At 37.3% G+C, this 21,132-nt stretch overlaps 1 protein-coding gene across 1 annotated transcript in view; it reads left to right on the top strand.

The window, feature by feature from the left end:
* Nucleotides 1–21,132, top strand: part of LOC122809189 (myelin-associated glycoprotein-like) — a 553,400-nt gene that overhangs the window by 377,071 nt on the left and 155,197 nt on the right. The window contains exon 5 of the mRNA XM_044080497.1: nucleotides 6,824–7,102. Within this exon, the coding sequence (XP_043936432.1) occupies nucleotides 6,824–7,102 (279 nt within the window). The remainder of the gene's footprint in view (nucleotides 1–6,823; nucleotides 7,103–21,132) is intronic.

Here is a 21,132-nt window from a genome sequence, read left to right as displayed (position 1 = left end):
CTGAAGTGTAATGTGATGAGCCAAGTGAAGCACAATGAGATTTGTAGCTGTGATATTTCTTTAAATTTCAGTCTTTAGCTCCTGGTCAAGAACTTCTGTAGAAATATATGCATTAATTTCTTTAAAGGACAACAATCAGATTCTATTATTAAATGCTCAACGTCTTTATCTTTTTTTCTCCCTGTTTACTGTCCCTGCTATAACTAAATAACAATACAACATTTAAAATATTTTAAATTGACTGTTTCTCTCCACTAGAACAATAGTGCTGTGATGTCACAGTTCCCTGGTCCTCCCCCTCACCATACAAAAAGTTAAGGCTAGAACAAGGAAACAGTGTATAAGTCAAGTCTCCTGCTGTGAGCTATCAATCACAGTAGGTAACAGCTCAAATTACCCTTAGCACTTTGATAGCTAGGGAGGTTAGGTGTGAAGGGGGGTGGAAGATGAATCAAAGTAGTACAAATTCAGTCTTCACAACAGACTGCAGTTTAGTCATTCTAAAAAGAAGCAGCATTAAAAAGTATTTTGAAAGTCTGTTATGTGGCATTTGCACCGTTTGTATTTTAAGTAGTCATTGAACATCATGAAATGTTACTTAAAACTAATTGACTAAAAGACAGCAGTGTATGCATGTACGATTAGTGCAGTTACAGGAGCTTTAGGAAGAAAGAGGCCTGTGTGATATATTTTTTACAGACAAGCACTGAATTATGGGATACCTAAATGCAGACTAAACAATCAGAATTACTTCAACATGCCAGACCCCATGTGGTCAGACTCAGAAATTGCACATAAAAATATTTAAAAACCTGTAAATAGTCCCAGAGTGGTGTTAAAATGCAGGAAACACCAAACCATGATGAAATAAACATGTTTTTTTGAGTCTGAGGGTGCAGTTCTCCTTTAACTTCATGGTTTTAGGCTAAAGATGATCGCTGCATGTGAATTTCTTCACTTAATATATGATATTGGCAACTTTTGAATGTGGTTGACGACTACATAATTATCCAGCTGCTGTGATTATAATATGCTTTCAACTCTGAAGGCTTTTTTGGACTGAAATGTTATGATGAATTAATTTAAAATAAAAAAAGATGTCACACTAGCATTGCTTATCTCTGTGTTCTTTAAATGGGCTGATCTAACCTTAGACATGTACTAAATGTGTTGGAATATGAAATGTAATTATGCCCATTGTGCAGCATGTGGTACGTTTTTATTGTATAACAGAGCTCTGTTCTAAGCCCACTTCTGCTTACTGATTGTTAGTAATCCATGGAAGAACTGTGATTGAGTTAATGTAATGTGATGTATGGATCTTGCTGCTACTTTAAGCTGCACATAGTCCTCAGATAAACTTAATATGTTTTTGTAATTGGCAGATGTTTTTAAATCCCACTAAGGTTTGCATAAACAGGTAAAAGATTGGGGTCTTACTACTCAGATTCTACTCTTTTGGCTTGGAGGAAGGTAACATTACCTTGTAATAGGGCATAAATCTGGATGCTATTGCTTTACCTACATACTTTCATACCTTGAATTGTGTGCTGATCAGAGCAGGCCCTAATGGGAGCACATTGCCCTGACCTTTAAAAAGGCACATGCCTTTCTTGGGTTAGTACTTTATATCACTTATTGCAAAACATGAAACCTAAATGTCTACTTATTAAGACCAAGAAGAACCGTCTCTGACTCTCACTCTTACTTTCTCTCTCTCATTAGGAAATACACTCTCAAACACAGGATATTTGGTGTAGTGGTACATTGCTCAGGGTCCTGGGTTCAAGCCTTAGCAGTGATGACATTTTCTATGGGCTAGGCTTGTAAAGGCTCTGAGACCATTAGCCTAGTATACACCTATGAACCTATGAACCTATATGTGGATGGCTTTAAACATTTAATGTATCACTGTAAACCTAACCCTAACCCTGACTCTATACTACACAGACTGGTTAGATGACAATGAAAGCCAGATCAGCACTGATTCTACTAAATACAACTTGTGTGCTTTTTATCATAGATTACTACAGATACATGACTGATATGATTTCAGTGTGTACTCCTACATGCGCTGTTCATCATATGTAATGTAACTTTTATAATATGAACAAAACTAATTTAAATTTAAGGCAGGTGCAGCTTGTTATATTTGAACTAATTTCTCACTCTCACAGATGCAGCTATAAAAGTAAAACAAAATAATATGCTGCCTAATAATACAGACTACATGAGTAAATAAGAGATCAGATTAATCTGTTTTATATTCAGTGCTATATATCTGTCTGAGGTATTGGTGGGTAAAGATTAATTATATGATACTTAGCTAATGTCCACATGTAAAAATAGGATATCAATAGAACTAGGTGAAAATGTTATGTCATAAAGATGTTTTGATTTTACCTTCTTATACAGGTTCATAGGTTAGTAGTAGACTAACTGCCCTTGCAAGACATTTGAAGCCTAGCCAATTACCCCTTGTGTGACTCAAACCCTGCACTTTGTGTTTGTAAGGCAAACACCTTAACCATTAGGCCACCCTCCCAACTGCATATGATACTGTAAAAACAAAAAACATATTTTAATTTATCAGCAGTAGCAAAGTAATACATGCATTTTGTGTGCTTAGTTACTAAGAGAAGTGACATAGCTTTTCTTACATAGTTCTGCATGTTTCATTTTGGCATTTCTTGTGCATATTTATGTATAATTGTGCTGTGTCTGTATTACACAGCTAACATGGAGCTTCTTGGATTACCACATAAAAAGGGAATGTAATCCCGAAGGCTTTTACCTATTATTAGAAAATGGGTGACCTATACATTGTCACTCAGATTGAAGAATGAACGTTCTCCAGCAGAATGTTAATGTACGGGTAGTGCCTGCTGAAATACATGTTGACTGCTTCAAGGCAGCATATTAAGCTGTCATGGAGCTCGAACTAAAAGAAAGCTAGTGTCCACTATTATATTACTCTCACTAAACAGCAAATGTAAAATAAAAAAATATATAAAAAAGTGTGTGTGTGTGTGTGTGTGTGTGTGTGTGTGTGTGTGTGTGTGTGTGTGTGTGTGTGTGTGCGTGTGTCTGTTTGTGTGTTTATTTTTGTGTGTGTGAGTATATGCATGCATGAAAGTTCGAGTAAGATCAATTGAGCCATTCTTCAACAGTCACTAAGCAGCACTTTTCTGTTTAGTGAGTGTAAAATTAAAAGAAACATAAAAAAGAAAGAAATGTGTGTGTGTGTGTGTGTGTGTGTGTGTGTGTGTGTGTGTGTGTGTGTGTGTGTGTGTGTGTGTGTGTGTGTATTTATGTTTCTGTCTGCATGTGTGTGTGTATGCATGCTTATGTGCATGAAAACGGAACTGTGTTTGCCTGTGTGTGAGTGAGACAGAGAGTGAGATAGATCTAGCAAGCAGTGACAGTAGCAGTTAAGAGGTTTGCACACCTCTTGACTTCTTAGGCCAAAAAAATCTGGATAAAGCCTAAATAAAGGGGGAACAAAGGTTGAAAAATAGGAAGTTGTAAATGTTGCTTTTATAAAATTATAAAGTTGCTTGAATAACAGGATTTGTGTTAGCATGCATTACCTGAAGGAAATAAATGTCTGAAATTCAAATGTAATGTCATTATTATTGAGTGACTTCAATCCCCAAGATTGGCAACAAACCACAAATTTGTAGAGTAAGGGATAAAAAAAATAAGAAATATATTGATATTTTTGGAAAAATTTATATATTGCCTGTAAAATACTTCCTCCAATACCATTTGCATATACTATAGCAAGTTTGAAACATTAAGCAGAGAAATTATTTTACATAAAAATATATAAAAAATACAGTAATAAAAAAATAAGTAAGTAAAACATAATTTTACAGACAGCCCATTCTCTAAGTGCAATAATGTCCCCCAGGATGTGTGTTACTGTGTAAATAGTGCTGTCTGTGATGTAGAGGCCTTTCATCTTTCACCTGTTGTATCAGGCCTCCTAACACTCCTGGGTGGATGCTATTTCCACAGTAACACACACTCTGTTGGCTATTATTGCTTACTTAAAGATCAGTTGAACATATTAATTGATTTATCAATAAATTAGGAAATTAAATTTCTAAGCAAATAAGATATTTTAACTACACTCTAATAAAGACAGAGGTCACAATGGCTACACTTGCATCTTGCTGACTGTATGTTATAGTCATTTTTGCAACTATATAACAGCCTATTAGAGCATTGGTATGCAAGCTTTTAACCAGCAATAATGTCACAAAGTGTCTGATACAGTTGATAGTATGTGGCTATAAAGCACTATAATAATTTTAATTTAAAAAAATAAGTTGCAATAAACTGTGAGTTCTTGTGTATATTCTAGCTGTTTTTAGCTATTTGCTGTGGTCAAGGCTGTGCTGAGTCGAATGGACTGCACAGTACAATAAATATTCAGCTTTTGAAGCCATGGAGTCTATCCTTTTATTAGTTGTTCATTTTATCACTGATCTTTTCTGCCCCAGAAAGACAGACCAACATACTAGCGTGACTTTGCAACATCTTATTAACAAACAAGAAATCACATCATAACATAAAAGTACAATACAACAACTTAGCACTATAGACACTTTAATAAATTCAACCAAGACATCTTTACAAGCTGGGCATCATGTTAGTCTACTCACCAACAATATATTAGCAACATCCTACCAGTCACTAAACATAATACCACTCCTTTAGGCAGTGTAACACCATTCACTTAACCTTAATGGGAGTGCCAACTGTCTCTAAAGGGGGAGGGCCCTAACAATTTGACCAAATACACCTGCCCTTCTTCTGCTGTACCCCTAACAATACTTTGGGAATGGATGGGTGGGCAAATCAGTCTTTAGTGCAAAACAGAATTGTCCTCCCCTTAACCTAAGCTCACATATACCAGGCCTCCCCACTCTCTGCCTATCTTATGACTTCCTTCATGTCCTTATCCCTTCCCCATAACTAAACATTCTCAAATTACCTCAACCTACCTTAAAGGCACAGCCCAGCAACACATTTGACTGCAATGCAAACTCCATTTCTATTAAGGAAAACATTTAGTTAAGCTATTGCATTTTCCCATTGTAGGAACACCCCATATAAATATGTTATCTTTTTAGTTCCTTTTAGCTTGCAAAGCATAGCCATTGCTTATGATGCCATACAAATTCAGTCAAGAAGCGATGTTCACAGTTTATACTGACAGAGTCATTACATATTTCTCAATTTTTATTGATTACTTTTCTTGAGAACTGCATTAATCTGTGAAAGTATTTCTGAGTTTGTTGAGAGACATAACAACTATTATTTCATATAATACACATTTCCATTATAAACATTTTGCAATTAATAATTAAATACAAGTTAAGATTGCCAATGTGTCATCAACAGTTGCATTGATATATGATTGACTGTTCCAGTGATACATGGAAACAAGCATTATTTATGCCTGGCATATGTATAAGAACTGTGTAGACTATGCAGAAATCATGCTGGTTCTATGCAATTGTATTCCTTGTCTAAGAGGAGGCTATACCACAGCATAATACATTAATTACTGACATTCTTGATGAGGTACTGATTAGATGACCTTATTAATCAACTGTAGGAATCAGCATTAAATAATATGGTCATGCTAATGCCCTGATAGTTTGATATATCCTGGAGTAAGTACTAGTAAGTAGATCCCGGAACTCTCTTCCAGCTGATATTACCTTACTCTCCACCTTAGGTCAATTTAAAACTAGACTCAAACAACATTTGTCACTTAACTGGCTATGTCAATGTATCAAGCCTGGCTAACTCTCTCTAGAATGTGTAAAAATCTGATAACCAGTTTACTGTGTAATTTAATTTAATCCTGACTTGTGCTCAGGATTAACTGTAACCTGTGGAACTTGTTTAACTTGCTTACTTATGTAATCTCTGTAAATAGTCTGTTTGTAATATGTAATGCTGGTATTATGTAATGCTGTATCTGCTTACCCTTGGAGCTTTTCTCCCCGGGCCTCAGCTGAAAATGGACATGCATCCAGTCGGACTATCCCGGTCAACAAATGTAAAATAAATAAAATAAAATAAAAATATATAACCTATAATTTGTGCATTACAACTCCCAAGTAAAACACAAGATTTTCAGGTGGTTTCCTTTTGCGGTATACACACACACACACACACACACACACACACACACACACACTCACAGACTCCACTGCAGAGGATCACCTGGATTTGATTTATTATAGAATGCAATCAGTATCTCTATTTGGGTAAAAGTTTGTCACTTCCTGGCATTTTTCTTGGATGGAATAGCTAAGTAATTATATTGCAATCCTGTGTTTGCAGATGTAGCAGAGTACAAAATAAATGTGAGAAGAGATTTGAGGAATCATAAAGCATTAACAGTAATTAAGAAACTTCTAAGCTAATAACAGACTACAGTAATCACCAGATTTGGAGTGCATTAAACTATTTTCATACATGCAATAATTTCAACCTAGGTAATAGGCAATAGAATGAGTGTATACTCTTAATTACATTTACTGTTCCTTTTCTGAATCAAGCATGCACTGATATGTTGTTCTGCAAGAAATGACATCCTGTTTATGAAGGAATTCCAATGGCTGGGGCAGAAAACCAACAGAGAAGTATACATTCTCTTTATATTGATACAGTACTCACTTCAGTCAGTCCATTTATTTTCCATATTGTAGGTTTCCTTTCAGAGAAGTAAGTGGCTTGTGTGGCTGTTTTACAACTCCTATTAAAGCATTTTGATTTGCATTTGATTTTTACTTCCCAGATAAGCCAGCTATTTTACCTGAATCCAGATGTACCTCTATTCAGACCAATACTACCTGTCATTGTGTGGCAGTAGCCAACCCTTTGCCTACAGTTATTTGGATAATTGGAGATCAGAATGTTACAGAATCTGACAAAGTCTTCAGTGTCTTCTTTGAAAGCTCAGGACATAACCATACCAGTATTCTGATGGCACAAATGGAGTCCGGAGTCAATGTTATTTGTGTAATGAGTAATAAACATGGAAGTAACTTATTACAAATCCCTACTGCTGGGACAGGTAAGAGTCAACATTTTCTACAATATTCTAATATTAAAGAGAAAAGATCATTATGTTTATTGTCAAAAAAGAAATAATATTACAGTTTTACTGTTCCAGGTTTAAATATCAGAAACAATATATACATAAATGTCAAAATAACCAACTTTCCATTATACATTCCAACAGGAAAACCACCATAAGTCTTATTTTATGCATTTCTTCTGTGGTTATTCTTCCAATTCCCATTATGCTATTAACTCATTTATGCTCCCATCCTATATAGTCATAGCCATTACTTATGGGACTAACAGCTAAGAGATTGCTGGACTTTTTTTCACTGGATGCACTGGACCTCTTTCCATACAGCTCAACAATGTCTTCAGAACGTAGTATTCAAAGCCATGATGTGAGGACATCACTCACTCACTCAAGTTCATATTCACAGTGACAGCCCCCTCCCATTATTTCAGGAAGCTGATACTTCCTCTAGGTTTCCAAAGCAGAATTTCATAGTGGGGACACATTCCCAGGCGCACAGGCCTACTTCCACCTCAGGATGAGTAAGCTGCCAACAGTTGCTCCTTTGTCATCCTCATTGCTATTTTGTTCATTATAGCAGTCAGCAACTCCTAGCTCAACTGGGTCTCAGAGAGAACTGGTCACAATAAGTACTAAATAAAACCAGCCTGCATTCACTTCAGTGTCATAATATAAAATACAAACCATTAGTGCTGACTTATTAAACTGATTTTATAATGCTATCTTGGTCTGCATTTTAGACATTTTTCTGACATCAAAACATATCTCTGGGGGATAGAGTTGTGACAGTGTGTATGTGAAATGGAATAAAGTACATCTATAGCACTATGAAGGAGGAACAGAACAATAACTCCAAAATACATATGCTGATCTCTTCTGCTTAACTATCTTCAAGATCAGCATATGTATTTTGGAATTACTGTTCTGTTCCTTCTTCACAGTGCTACAGATGCACTTTATTCCATTTCACATAACACTGTCACAACTCTGTCTCCTAGGGACATGTACCTTTTATAATTCTAAAGACAGAATAAGATAAGCTTACACACATACTGTATAAGCCTGAACTGTCAGCCAGATCACCTAAATTATTTTCTTATTTGAGAATTTAATCATAAGGGTTCTACAACAATATTAATATATATATATATATATATATATATATATATATATATATATATATATATATATATATATATGGATTGCATTCCTTATTGGATGTGGATACATTTACAAACTGTAACTAATAAACCAGGCAAAAGTATCTGCTCCTATTTTGGAATTTGAGCCTATCTAACAGAAACTGTTTTTTTAAATGAAGGAATTGACAGTGTCAGAGCATTCACTGCAGTACTTAATCTGAGGAAAATACCTGAAACAAACACAGCATGGTTAGTTATTTAATAACGCAACATGCTACCAGTGTTGATCAAGACATAAGTGCTTGTTAAATTTTACCCTCAATCGTACAGAGCGATCTTGAATCCTTCTATAGGGAAGCAATATCTGGCTGAAATTTCCAGTATTCTTTCAGAAGAATCCTTCTTACAACTGGAAATTAGTAATTAGGATGGGAGTCACAGATCCATTATGCCTTACACAAATGCATACAGTCCTCCTACTTGCAAAGGTTAAACCAGAAGAACATAAATGGCCAAATCTTCCACTCAATGAAATATTTTTCTGAAAGTGTATGCAGGTGGGAAATCCCCTGAATCATTTATCTGGGGACAAGACCTTTTGTTCCCTGTGAAGTTTTATTTATTTATTGGTATGTCTCTTTGTTTGTAAATCATGATGCATCATTGACCTCCATGGACCACTTTCTGTCTCATTTTGGGAGACAAAACAAAATTTTAAAAAAGTAAGAAATAGTTGAATAAGCAGCATAAAAAGTGAATATACAATGAAAATTACATAATATAAGAAATTAAAAATGTTGTTGTTGTGTCTTTTGGCTTATCCGGGTTAGGGGTCGCCACAGTGGAACTCCGGTCCGCTAATATTTGGTAGTGGATTTTTACATGCTGAGTTACCAGCCCTGACGCACAACCTTCAACGAAGGCACGCCCATTCACGCATGCCTCCACACAGAAGATGCTCTAGCTGAGAATCGAACGGGAAAACGTCTTGCTGTGAGGCGATAAGAAATTAACAATGTAATGAATATAATATAAAGACCCTGTTGTAGCATATGATATGAACAAGATCGAGTACAAGGACTCCTCAGGAGATTTTATAAGTTATAGGTTATAGGTTATATGCAAATGTATAAAGTGCCCACTGTATACAACAGTCACCTGATTCTGATTAATGTGTAGCTTTATACAAAAGTTTTCAAGACCTAGACTGTTTGGGACTAAGTAATTTTGGCCTTAATATAGCATTTGGATATTACTTTGTTGAAAAGATAAATTTATTTTTTTTCTAAAAGTGAGGAAGGAATGTTTGTCAGTAATATGTCTGGGGATGGATTTCCATATTCTAGGTGTCATAACTGAGAATGACCCAGAGATTCATTATGATCCCCAGCATGGGCCATAAGGTCCACAGTAAAAATGCCCTGTTAGTACAGTGTAGTATTTTGTGATCCATAGACACATTAGCTACAATGATGAAAGACTTCATTACTGGCTAATTTGCATGTCTGAGAAACACAGTTAACTACCCCAAATTACTGATCAGTGCCTCCAGCGGTCTCATTGTTTAAGCAGAGGTACCTCTCCCACCTCAGTCATTCTCCTACACACTTACATACACAAACATGCACAAACACATGCAGACACACACACACACACACACACACACACACACACACACACACACACACACACACACACACACACACACACACACACACACACACACACTACATACCCCATAATTGTCCCTGTTGTCAGAATGTTCATGATGTCTAATGTTTCCCATGCCTTTCCTTCTTACGTCACAACATGTTGCCAGCATTGCATAATGCCTGAGCTCTTCAATATATAGTAAAGAAACAACTACAGCACTAGCATCTCTGTTAGTACAGCAGAATACTGCAGGGGTCCCTCATGACAGGGGTACATGGTTCAAATCTGCTTTTCTCCCATATGTGTTTTTTTCATGTACATAATTTACAAAGCAATCCCTCTTGTCTAGCTGTGGAGCAGAAGACTAATATCCTCTGTAGGAGGGTACAGGCTTTGAGATCTGTCTAGTGCCTTTTAAGGCACATCACTTTTTCCTAGTGTTTGGTTCTTCCCTGTACCTCTTATTTAAATATGTGCTTTTAAGGCATGCCACATAGAGTATCCCTGGTGTCTAGTGTCCCCCACCCCTGATACCCATTGTGTTTACATGCTACTTGGACGGAAAAATGTTTAAGAATTATCCCTGGCAGTTATTGTTAACCCCAATCCCATAATGAAAAAGTATCAATAAGATATGACAATTAACAGTTATCTCTTGTTGTGGTGTTTCCCATGATCTCAATATTTATAATTATCCCTGACAACTAGTGATTCCCCTCATCCAATGTTGCAGATTCTGCTCATTTGTCTAGGGGTATGTGGAAGAATGACAGCCACTCCAATTCACAGATTCACACACACACACATGCATACACAAACACACACACACATGCACACACAGGCATGCACATGTGTGCACATACACACCCACACACAGACACCTACTTAACTTACCTCCTAACTGTCTTATTGTTGTCTCCCAGGCAAACATACACCCACACAAGCAACCCATTGAATACAGTCCCACACACACATCCAAACCCTACCTTACCCCTAAACTCCCCAGCACTTAGCAAAACCAGGATGGATGAAATTCCACCACATGGAAAGGGCAGCCTTACAAATATACACAGCCAAGTGATTCATAAAATCACTTGGCACATAGATGTCCTACTTGAGACACTTCTAAGGGAGAAAGAAAGCACATGGTTAATTTGCATATGCCACTCCCTTGGTCTACCTCATTAGCATGCAGCATGGCTGCAGAGACAGTGCTCTGTGGTGCTGCATGTCTTCATGCAAAAGCACTGTGGTAGGGCTGTCAATGAATTTTGAAAGGTTTCCTCAAGGTGTGCACCTTTTGCTATGTACCTGTCCAAACATCTGTCACAATTGAAATGACCCCAGTGCTTTCTCACTAAATAAATGAAGGACATAAATTGTGAAAACTATGAGGACTGTCTCAAAGCCTTTCCTTATTCTCAATATCATACATGCTACTGATAGATGACCTCTGCTTTGCATACAGAGCTTCAACAGATGCTATTCTGTCAGACCTTTACACATTTGTAAGTCCAGTAGTGTCATGAACACCCACCCTAGGGATCTCAGTCTCTTTTTCAAAATTAATAGACCATGTTGGAGGGATTAGTTTGTATCACAGGGCATACCATTTTTTTGAAACTTTCTTCCATGCCACATAAAGCAAAGTATTTCTCTTACTCTTTTTAAAAGTAATTTGGATGACTAGATGGGTAAAGTATAGCTGTGTAAGTAGAACTTATCATGACAGTAGATGTTTGAATGATCACTGCTGCAGTAGCCTTTGCTATATGGGTTATATTCTGCCAAGGGTACAACAGCAGGCCAGCTTCTAAAGATTCAAGGCACCTTCCACATTCCCAAATTATCTAGCATCTCAAGCTGAGTTGAATAAAAGATAAGTTTGGCCACAAAGCCCTTAAGAACTTTTCTTCCAGTAGACTGAGGGAGACTAGGCCCTGAAAGGACTATGTTAGGAACAACAAAATATAAATGCCCACACCCCGAAATAAAAAACACACCAAAAAACAAGAGGGATGGAGGGAGGGAGGGAGCAGCTATTACAGCAGTGATCATTTAAACATCTATCATTATGGTAAGTTTAACTGCACAATGGCACCATGTTCATCATATTGATTACTGCTGCAGATGCCTTAGCTATGTGAGTAGAATACCTTAACTAACTACATTTGGGAGGTGGAAAAAAAAAGGAGTCCAAGACTCCCTAGAAAATGGTCATAGCAAAGCTTGATCTGGACCTAGAGAAGGAATCCAGCTTATAGAGCTTTGCAAAATTACATACAGAGGACCAAATAGCAACTTCTAGAATATTTCAAGAATCTAACTCTTTCCAAAAAGCCATATATGAGGCCAAGCCTTGACCCAGTCTAGAATAGTTTTATTATGGTGAGTATAACAAAGGGTTATAGCCTTACACAGCCATTTGGAAATAGTCTAATCCAATATTGTCTATTTTTGTCTGTCAGAGCCAACCTCAGTGATGACTTCAAACCTTTATCAGATCCAGAGCTCTAACTCCTTCACTACCCATAATTCCCTAGTCTCTACATCAGATTCTCAGATCTTGATGCAGATGTGCGCAGACCTCTCTAGAAGTGGGTTATATATTTTTATTCTTTCTGCTTCTCCTCTCCTACCATGAGAGTTTCTCTCTCACACTGTTTCACATTATATAATATTGATAAGTTGACCAGTGGGAGGTACCACCCAGAATAATGTTGGTTTGGAACCGAAGGCCTTTAAGAATATTGACTCATCTGATGAAGGGACTAGGGACAAACAACCCCCACTCTGCTTCATTAATTCAAGAATATCACCGAATGTGACATCTTCAGAGAGGGAGTGAAGGTAACCCTCCCCTTCTTTTAAGTCAGTATCATTGTTGAAAGACACTGAGGAAGAGTCTATGTGCTTCTTTTTCATCATCATCAGCCACTTTTTCCCATTTTTCTACATGGGGTCGGGGTATTGTTTTAACTGTCTCCAACTCTCTTGATTCAGTGCCACACTCCTGCCTTCTTCAACACTCATGCGTGACTGTCGCAAAGCTTCTTTCACACAGTCCATCCACCTCTTTGCTTGATGTCCATGCTTCCTCTTACCTTCTTCCTGTCTGCCCCAAATCTTCCTCATCAGATTGTCTTCTGCTTTTCTACACATGTGCCATAACCACTGTAATATACTCTCTTTGATCTTGTCTGCAATTGGAGCTACTTTGGCTTCTTCTCTTATGTCCTCATTTCTTCATCTGTCCCACAGTGTGCATCCTATCACTTTTCTCAGGCACTTAATTTCCATCACCTCTAGCTTCTTCAACTGTTCTGCCTTTACTGCCCAAGTTTCTGTACTATACAGTAGTACTGGTCACACCACTGTCTTGTACACCTTACTTTTCCACTTCTTTGGCATTCTTCTTTCATAGACTACACCTGATACTCTATGCCAGTTGGCTGCAGCCCCTCTGATTTTAGCTTTGACCTCTTCATTCAGACTAGCCTTCTCCTCAACTACTCATCCCAGATACTTGAAGCTGTTTACCTTTTCCAGTATCTTCCCTTCTAGCTCTATTCTTAGCTTGTTCTGATTTCCCCAGTTTGCTGCCATTGCCACCATCTTATCTGTGCTTAGTTTCATCCCATGTGCCTTCAGATTTGCATTTCATTCTCCTATTCTTTACTGAAGTTCTAGTTCAGAGTCTGCCTGTACTGCCACATAGTTTGCATATAGCAGCTTTGTTGATTCATCCCCTCCAACCTGTTTGTTAATGCAGTCCATCACCAGTATGAACAGCAGTGGGCTCAGCGGTGAACCCTGATGTACACCCATACCCACTGGGAACCCCTCTGTGAGGTGAACACTGTCTGTAGTTGAGTCATTGGGTCCTTGTACATAGCCTGCACTAATTCTACCAATGTTTCTGGGACTTCAAACCACTGCAGTACTGCCCAGATCAGCTTTCTTGGGACCTTGTCATATGCTTTCTCCAAGTCTAGGAATGCCCAGTTGGACTCTCTCCTCATCTCTTGCTTCTTCTCAAGTATCTGTCTCAATGCAGATATAGGATCAGTTGTGCTGCATCCTGATCTGAATCCAAACTGCTCATCTCCCATCTTGCATTCTACTACTCTGCATATCCATTTATCAATCACCCTCTCCAGAACTTTCATGGAGTGTGATAGGAGTTTGATGCCCCTGTACTGCCCACAGTTGCAGATGTTCCCATTGTTCTTGTACACTGGCATGAGTATGCTTATTTTCCAGTCATCTGGGATACGCCTTTCTCTCCACACTGCCATTAGTACCCTCAGGAGCCATTTCTCCCCTATCTCACCCAGCATCTGTTTGCATGTCCATTTTATGGATGCACTTTCTGGGGGAGCAGTAGAAGGGTCAGAATTGGATGGGGAGCTAACAAAGCAAACTTCCTCAGAAGCACTTGGCACTGGCTGCCCCTGACTGACAGGAAGTAGAGAGAAAGAAACATACTGCACATGAGGTTTGGGTGGAACTGAAATTGATGAAGCTATCTTGTCTTTAGTATTTGCCAGCCACTAAGTATACAAAGCAGATGATTTTATTGTTGTGTTATTAAGCCTGATGAAGAGATATGCAAAAGTTTTTAACTTTGGTGGTTCTTGTGGACAGGAACCACAGATCAGGGAAGAAGACATTGTTCCACAAACTGAGAGAGAAAGGCAAAAACACAGGTAGCAGATGTACAGCTCGGTTTTCACCTTAGAGCCAATAGCATGTATAAAAAGTTGAACTGCCACAGTAGAAGGAAAATTCTTTATTGCAAGGACAAAGTGAACGCTTTCACAACCTTCCAAGTCGCTTCATCAGACTTAATAAAACATCCCATGCCTTCCTTGATATATATATATATATATATATATATATATATATATATATATATATATATATATATTTGGGTCTATATTAGAGCACAAAGTTTCAAAACTTCGATTGAACCCTATTCAGTGAAAGCTGAAAATATCGAAGCAACAGAAAACCAAATTTTTTTCCTAGAGAAAGGATTCAGTTGTCCTTTTCTGTTGCTTCGGTATTTTCAGCACTGTGGTGGAAAGTTACAGGTCGGGTTCAGGTAACTGTGCAATTGAGTGCGGGTTAGGGTAGTTAGGGTTATGGTGCGGGTTAGATATGGGTGCAATTGTGTGAACGTGAGGGTTAGGGCGGGTTAGGTGAGTTAGGGTTAGATGCATGGATTAGGTATGTGTGTGATCGTGTGGACGTGAGGGTTATGGCGGGGTAGGTGAGTTAGGGTTAGGGAGCGGATGAGGTGATTGCACAATAGTGACAGACCTTAGGGTTAGGGTTTGGGTTAAGGTAAGTGGATAGTTAGTGGTGTGTGTATAGTTTAGTGTTGGGTTAGGTGTAAGATTTTAGGTGTATGTGTGTGGATTGCTGTTTGTTTGGTGTGCTTGTGTTGTGTGTATGTGTTTTGGAACAGTAAATTCTTTCCCTAGGAAAAAATTTGCTGTTCTGTATGTTTGATGTTTTCAGCTTTCGCTGAATAGGGTTCAATATTAGGACATTCAATATTTTTAAACTTCTGTGTTCTAATATAGACTCTAAATATTTATATTACATTCAATGAATTTAAAAATAGTAGAAAAAACCATAAATAGACATAAAACTGTTAAAAGCAGTATGCAGTTCAAATGTGAATGCCTATAGGACCATGTAAAAAGGAATTAGTGCTTTAAGGCTCTAGCCTTTAAACATGGTTTAAAGAAACAGCTTCATTAATGCCTGGGAGCTTGTCTGCATTTAATTGCAGAATCCATTTTTGCTCAGCCTTTTCTGTTTCTAATGTCACCTCCTCTGATATTTTCTTCCAGAACTTCTAAAACTAAAAATTTAAAAACGTGGTGCATCCCTTCAGCGTCTACATGTTTAGCTAGGGCACTACTCTCCTTTTTGTTTACTATGTCCCTCATATGTTCTAAAATGCGTTCTTTGAGCATTCTGTTAGTCTTGCCCACATAAAAACCTTTACAATATTGGCAAAAACTAAGGTAGACTATATTTCTAGTCTTGCAGTCTGAATAGAAATTAATACCAGAGGGGATGACATTAGAAACAGAACAGACGAGGCTGAGCAAAAATGGATTCTGCAGTTAAATGCACACAAACCCCAAGGCATTAATGAAGCTGTTTCTTTGAAACCATTTGTAAAGGCAAGAATCTTAAAGCACTAATTCCCTTCTACATAGTTCTATAGGCATTCACATTTGAACTTGCATACTGCTTCTAACAGTTTTGTCTATTTATGTTTTTTTTCTATTTTTAAATTAATTGAATCTGATATAAATATGTGTTTGTCTTAACTGATTGGTCGCTTTGAAAGTATATATATCAAGGAAGGCATGGGATGTTTTATTAAGTCTGATGAAATGGCTTGGAAGGTCATGAAAGCGCTCACTTTGTCCTTGCAATAAAGAATTTTCCTTCTACTGTGGCAGTTCGACTTTTTATACATACTATTGGCTCTAAGGTGAAAACTGAGCTGTTCATCTGTTACCTGTGTTTTGTCTTTTTCTTTGTACTTTTTGTGAACATCAGAACTAGAACATGGCAGAAGGGTATGAAATCGAACTGAATTACAATCCAAATGGGAATACCAACATTCAAAACGGAATGGAACGTTTTAGTAGAATCCTGAGCATGGAGGTAAACCCACTGGTTGAGAGACCAGTTTTCTCTCTGATGAATATTCTGTTGATGTGGATGATGGGGCACAAATGTTCTTCAAAACAAATTTAGAGCCTTTGAAAACAAGTTATATAAGTAAAAAAGGTTCCAATGGCAGGGATTCCATTTGGAAGCCTGGTTAAGATATAAAACTGTGGGGTGGGAGGTTGACATAATGGTTAAGGTATTTGCTTTCAGAGATCTGAGAGTTCTAACCATGCCAACTTATGGTGATGCTCTCCCTGACCTCCTGAAGAAATGGCAGCAGCTTAACTTGCAGTTAAGCTATGACTACATGAACTTATTAATTGACTACTTTTTACCTGAAGAAAGGGAACTTGCAAATGAACTGAAGGCTCTGCAGATCAATCAATGCACTAACTTTGCAAACAGCATTGCTGGTAACAAGCTAGATACTGTCTTTGAAAGCATATCCAGCTATGAGAAAAGATTACAGAATACAAAGTTGAAAATGCTTCAAAGGGACATGAACGACTTTCAGTCAAGTGCTGTTTTCTCATGACCCAAATTTTTACTAAAGCAACAGGCCAATCTGTAAACCCAGCCCCTTTTGTGATAGACAACACACAACTAGCAAAGAGCAGCCAAATAACTGAAGAGGGAGTGGTTGCAGCTACTAACACTGAAGAAACACAAAGTTTACCAGTGACTCCTGCTGAGCAGCAGTCAACAGTAAAACCAAAGGATATAAATACAAGAAGCAGCAAGAAGAATGATAACAGAAACCTATCTAATGAGGATCCCCCTTTTCCCATGCAACAGAAGGGAATATCAGGAACTCAAACGACACCCTTCACACTAATGAATGCTCTACCGATAAAAAGCAGATCAAGGAGCAGAGGAAGGAAGGGCCGAGTTAGGCAGATACCAAACACGGAAGCAACACAGAACACAATGGTAACCTGCAGCAAGAACACAAAGGTCTGGTAATACATCTTTCATCTTTAACACTAACTGATGCTCATATGTCACTTTTGAATAAAGGGCTGTCATTTATCCCAGCCCAGAGAACTGTGTTAGTTGACATTCTTAAAGAACTTAAGTTATTTGGTCGCAACTTAACTTTAAAAACTATGTTTAAAGGAGAGATGACTGACAATGTGAATATTTTTAAAAAACCTAATACCTTTGTACCTAAATTGCATCCAATGGTAGAAGTCTATGTGTTAGTATGTGAGAAGCAAATAAGGGAAGCATTTAATTCAGATAGAAAAGCTGTCTTTTACAACTTGAGTAAAAAAGAATCTGATGATCTTTATGACCTGAGGGAAATGCATTCAGTGGAAATTAGACCTGCAGATAAAGGAGGAGGAATTGTTATTATGGATAAGGAATTTTACATCCAGCAAATGATGCAACTACTGAATGACCATGAAACCTATGCTTCTATCTCAGTAAATATAGTTAAATGTATAATAGACAGGATTGCTGTTTTGTTGTTTGATTTGCTGACTACAAATTTGATAACAGAGGATTTATTTAAGTATTTTAATGTAGAAATTTCCACCATTCCAGTAATATATGGCCTTCTCAAGGTACATAATGATATCATATGTCCACCTATGAGACCCATAGTGTCTAGTAGAGTTTGGGCAACAGAAGCCATGTCAATATATGTAGAGAATAATCTTCATCCAGTGCTTAAAAATTGTGAAACAGTACTGAAAGACAAAATCCTTTCTCAAAACATTGTATAGAAAGACAAATTTGATAAATAAAGAGTATCTGCTTGTAACCTTAGATATTACATCACTTTTTACAGTGATTCCAAATCAGTGGGGAATAGAGACCATTAGGAGCTTGCTATCTTCTAAATGTGTTTTCTTTAATGATAAAGTGAATCTGTTATGCAGTCTGCTTGAAATAATTTTGGACAATAATGTTTTTGTCTTTAAAGATGATTTTTACCTACAAAAGGTTGGCGTAACTATGGGCACAGCTTGTGCAAACAGCTACGCCAACCTAACTTTAGTCCAATGGGAAGAAACATTTCTACTACAGGGAAATGAATTTAGCAAATATGTTCTGTGGTATACATGTTTTGTGGATGACGTGTTTTTTGTATGGGAAAACTCAATAAAGATGCTGGGTAGATTCTTAGAATACCTACACAAACCAACACCATTTTAAAATGTACCTGTATGTACTGAAATGAACAGATAGAATTCCTTGATGTTCTAGTGAAAAAAAATCAGAAATGGGGTAGATGGCTACTAGCCTATATAGAAAACCAAGCAGAAAGAATTCCATATTACATAAAAACAGCATGCATTCAAGACATGTTAGCAAAAACATTATGAAAGGGCAACTCCTGAGAGCCTCAAGATTACATAGTAAAAATGAGGAGTTGGAGAGGTCCATGGAAGTGTTGAGGAGAACTACTTGATAGAGGATATAACCAGATGGAAATAGACACCACCATAGAAGGAGTATATCAAGAATGTCAAGGAAAGGGTAGACCTTACTTCTTAGAACAAACTACAAGAGATAACCCTGAAACTGAATCCAGGAATGAGAAACTCAGGTTCCCCATTACATATGCAATTGATGTCAGTCAATTTTGTGATATATTTAGGAAGAACTGGAACATATTATTAGCCGCTAATGAACTTGAAGGTGTCATAGACCCTGGACTTCACTTCTCATTTACAAACAAAAAAGCACTTAAAAGGCAGCTATGTTATAAAACCCAAACACATAAGTCCCTGAATGCATCAGATAGGATAGGGACATATATGTGCAGGAACTGCAGAGCTTATAAGTACATTTTTTCATGTAGCACTTTTGTACATCCACAGAAAAAGTTTAGAATTGAATTTAATTTCTATTCAGACTGCAGGACTAGAAATATAGTCTACCTTAGTTTTTGCCAACATTGTAAAGTTTTTTTTATGTGGGCAAGACTAACAGAATGCTCAAATAATGCATTTTAGAACATATGTGGGACATAGTAAACAAAAAGGAGAGTAGTGCCCTAGCTAAACATGTAGAAGACAGAACAGAAGAGCTGAGCAAAAATGGATTCTGCAATTAAATGCAGACAAACCCCCAGGCATTAATGAAGTTGTTTCTTTGAAACCATTTTTAAAGGCAAGATCCTTAAATCACTAATTCTCTTCTACATGGTTCTATAGGCATTCACATTTGAACTTGCATACTGCTTTTAACAGTTTTATGTCTATTTATGTTTTTTTTTACTATTTTTAAATTAATAGAATCTGATATAAATATTTAATTGTTTGTCTTAACTGATTGGTCACTTTGAAGGTATATATATATCAAGGAAGGCATGGGATGTTTTATTAAGTCTGATGAAGCGACTTGGAAGGTCATGAAAGCACTCACTTCAGTGGCGGCTGGTGACTTCAAATCACAGGGGGGCTGCAGGAGACGCTGAATGGGTGGGGTCAAAGGGAAGGGGTGTGGTCAACCATAAAGGGGAGGAGCTATGCACAAAACCACAAAAAAATAACTTTAATTAAATACGCTGCCCTGGGTGGCAAACCATCATTATGAAAGTCCAATCAAGACAAAAATAAGTGTAGAAGAATAAAAATATTTCAATGCATTGGCTGCATGACAGCTTACTTAATATCTAGATGGAAACAAAAGGTTGTGAGGCATGAAAAAATAAATTACTTTTTAAATACATTACTGGAATGCCAGTCAAAATCAAGTATAAGAAAACCAGAAGCACTCAACTCAAACCACTTCTCCTTGCACTGCAGTTCTAATTATAATATATTCAGCTTTATTAAAGTACCAAGCAACATGCTGAAAGTAGAAATCTATGTGATGCCCCACTTGTAAAAATGTTTCTTATCCAAAAAGACCTGCTGCCTGACAACTTGTTTCATGGGGAAAACATGATAAAAGTAAAAAATGAAAAGCAAACAAGAAACAAGCTCAAGATACATTGCTTAAAGGATTACTATACAGGTTATGGACCACACATGATTGGCATTCTGTTTAGTTTACGGGTAAAGTCTGTAGAGATGACTGGAAGTCTCCAACAAGTGTAATGAGCTTTTTAAAATAATGGAATCCTGTCCTTTAATACCCAAGGCTTATACATTATCTAGTCAAGTATTCTCTGCATGGCAACAACATAAAGGCTTTCAATGTTGGCAATTCTTTAACAGTATGCTTATTAAAGCTTACTTGCATCTTACAATGTCAGACAAGCTTACCTTATGGTCATTAAAGCATTGCTACTTAAACACAGAGCAACAGGCACTTTGAGTAATAAGCATAAATCTGAGTAATAAGCATAAATCAACAGTACAAAAATATGACAGAAACCAGACCATTCTGCAAAATCAAGGACAGATGAAAAACCACTGTAGTACTTATGCAGTGTGTCCTCCCATCCAAGGTAGATACAACTACTCCTTGCCTTGCTTGGACACATCCAGAGTCACTACATGGGGAGTGGGGTGCAACAAGCATGTCACAATTTGAAATCTCTCTGGCTGA

The sequence above is a fragment of the Protopterus annectens genome, chromosome 8.part0 (assembly GCF_019279795.1).
Source record: "Protopterus annectens isolate FY-2018-M chromosome 8.part0, PAN1.0, whole genome shotgun sequence".
Lineage (NCBI taxonomy): Eukaryota > Metazoa > Chordata > Ceratodontiformes > Protopteridae > Protopterus > Protopterus annectens.
The sequence above is the reverse complement of the archived record's forward strand: the minus strand, read 5'-3'. Positions and strand labels throughout refer to the sequence as shown.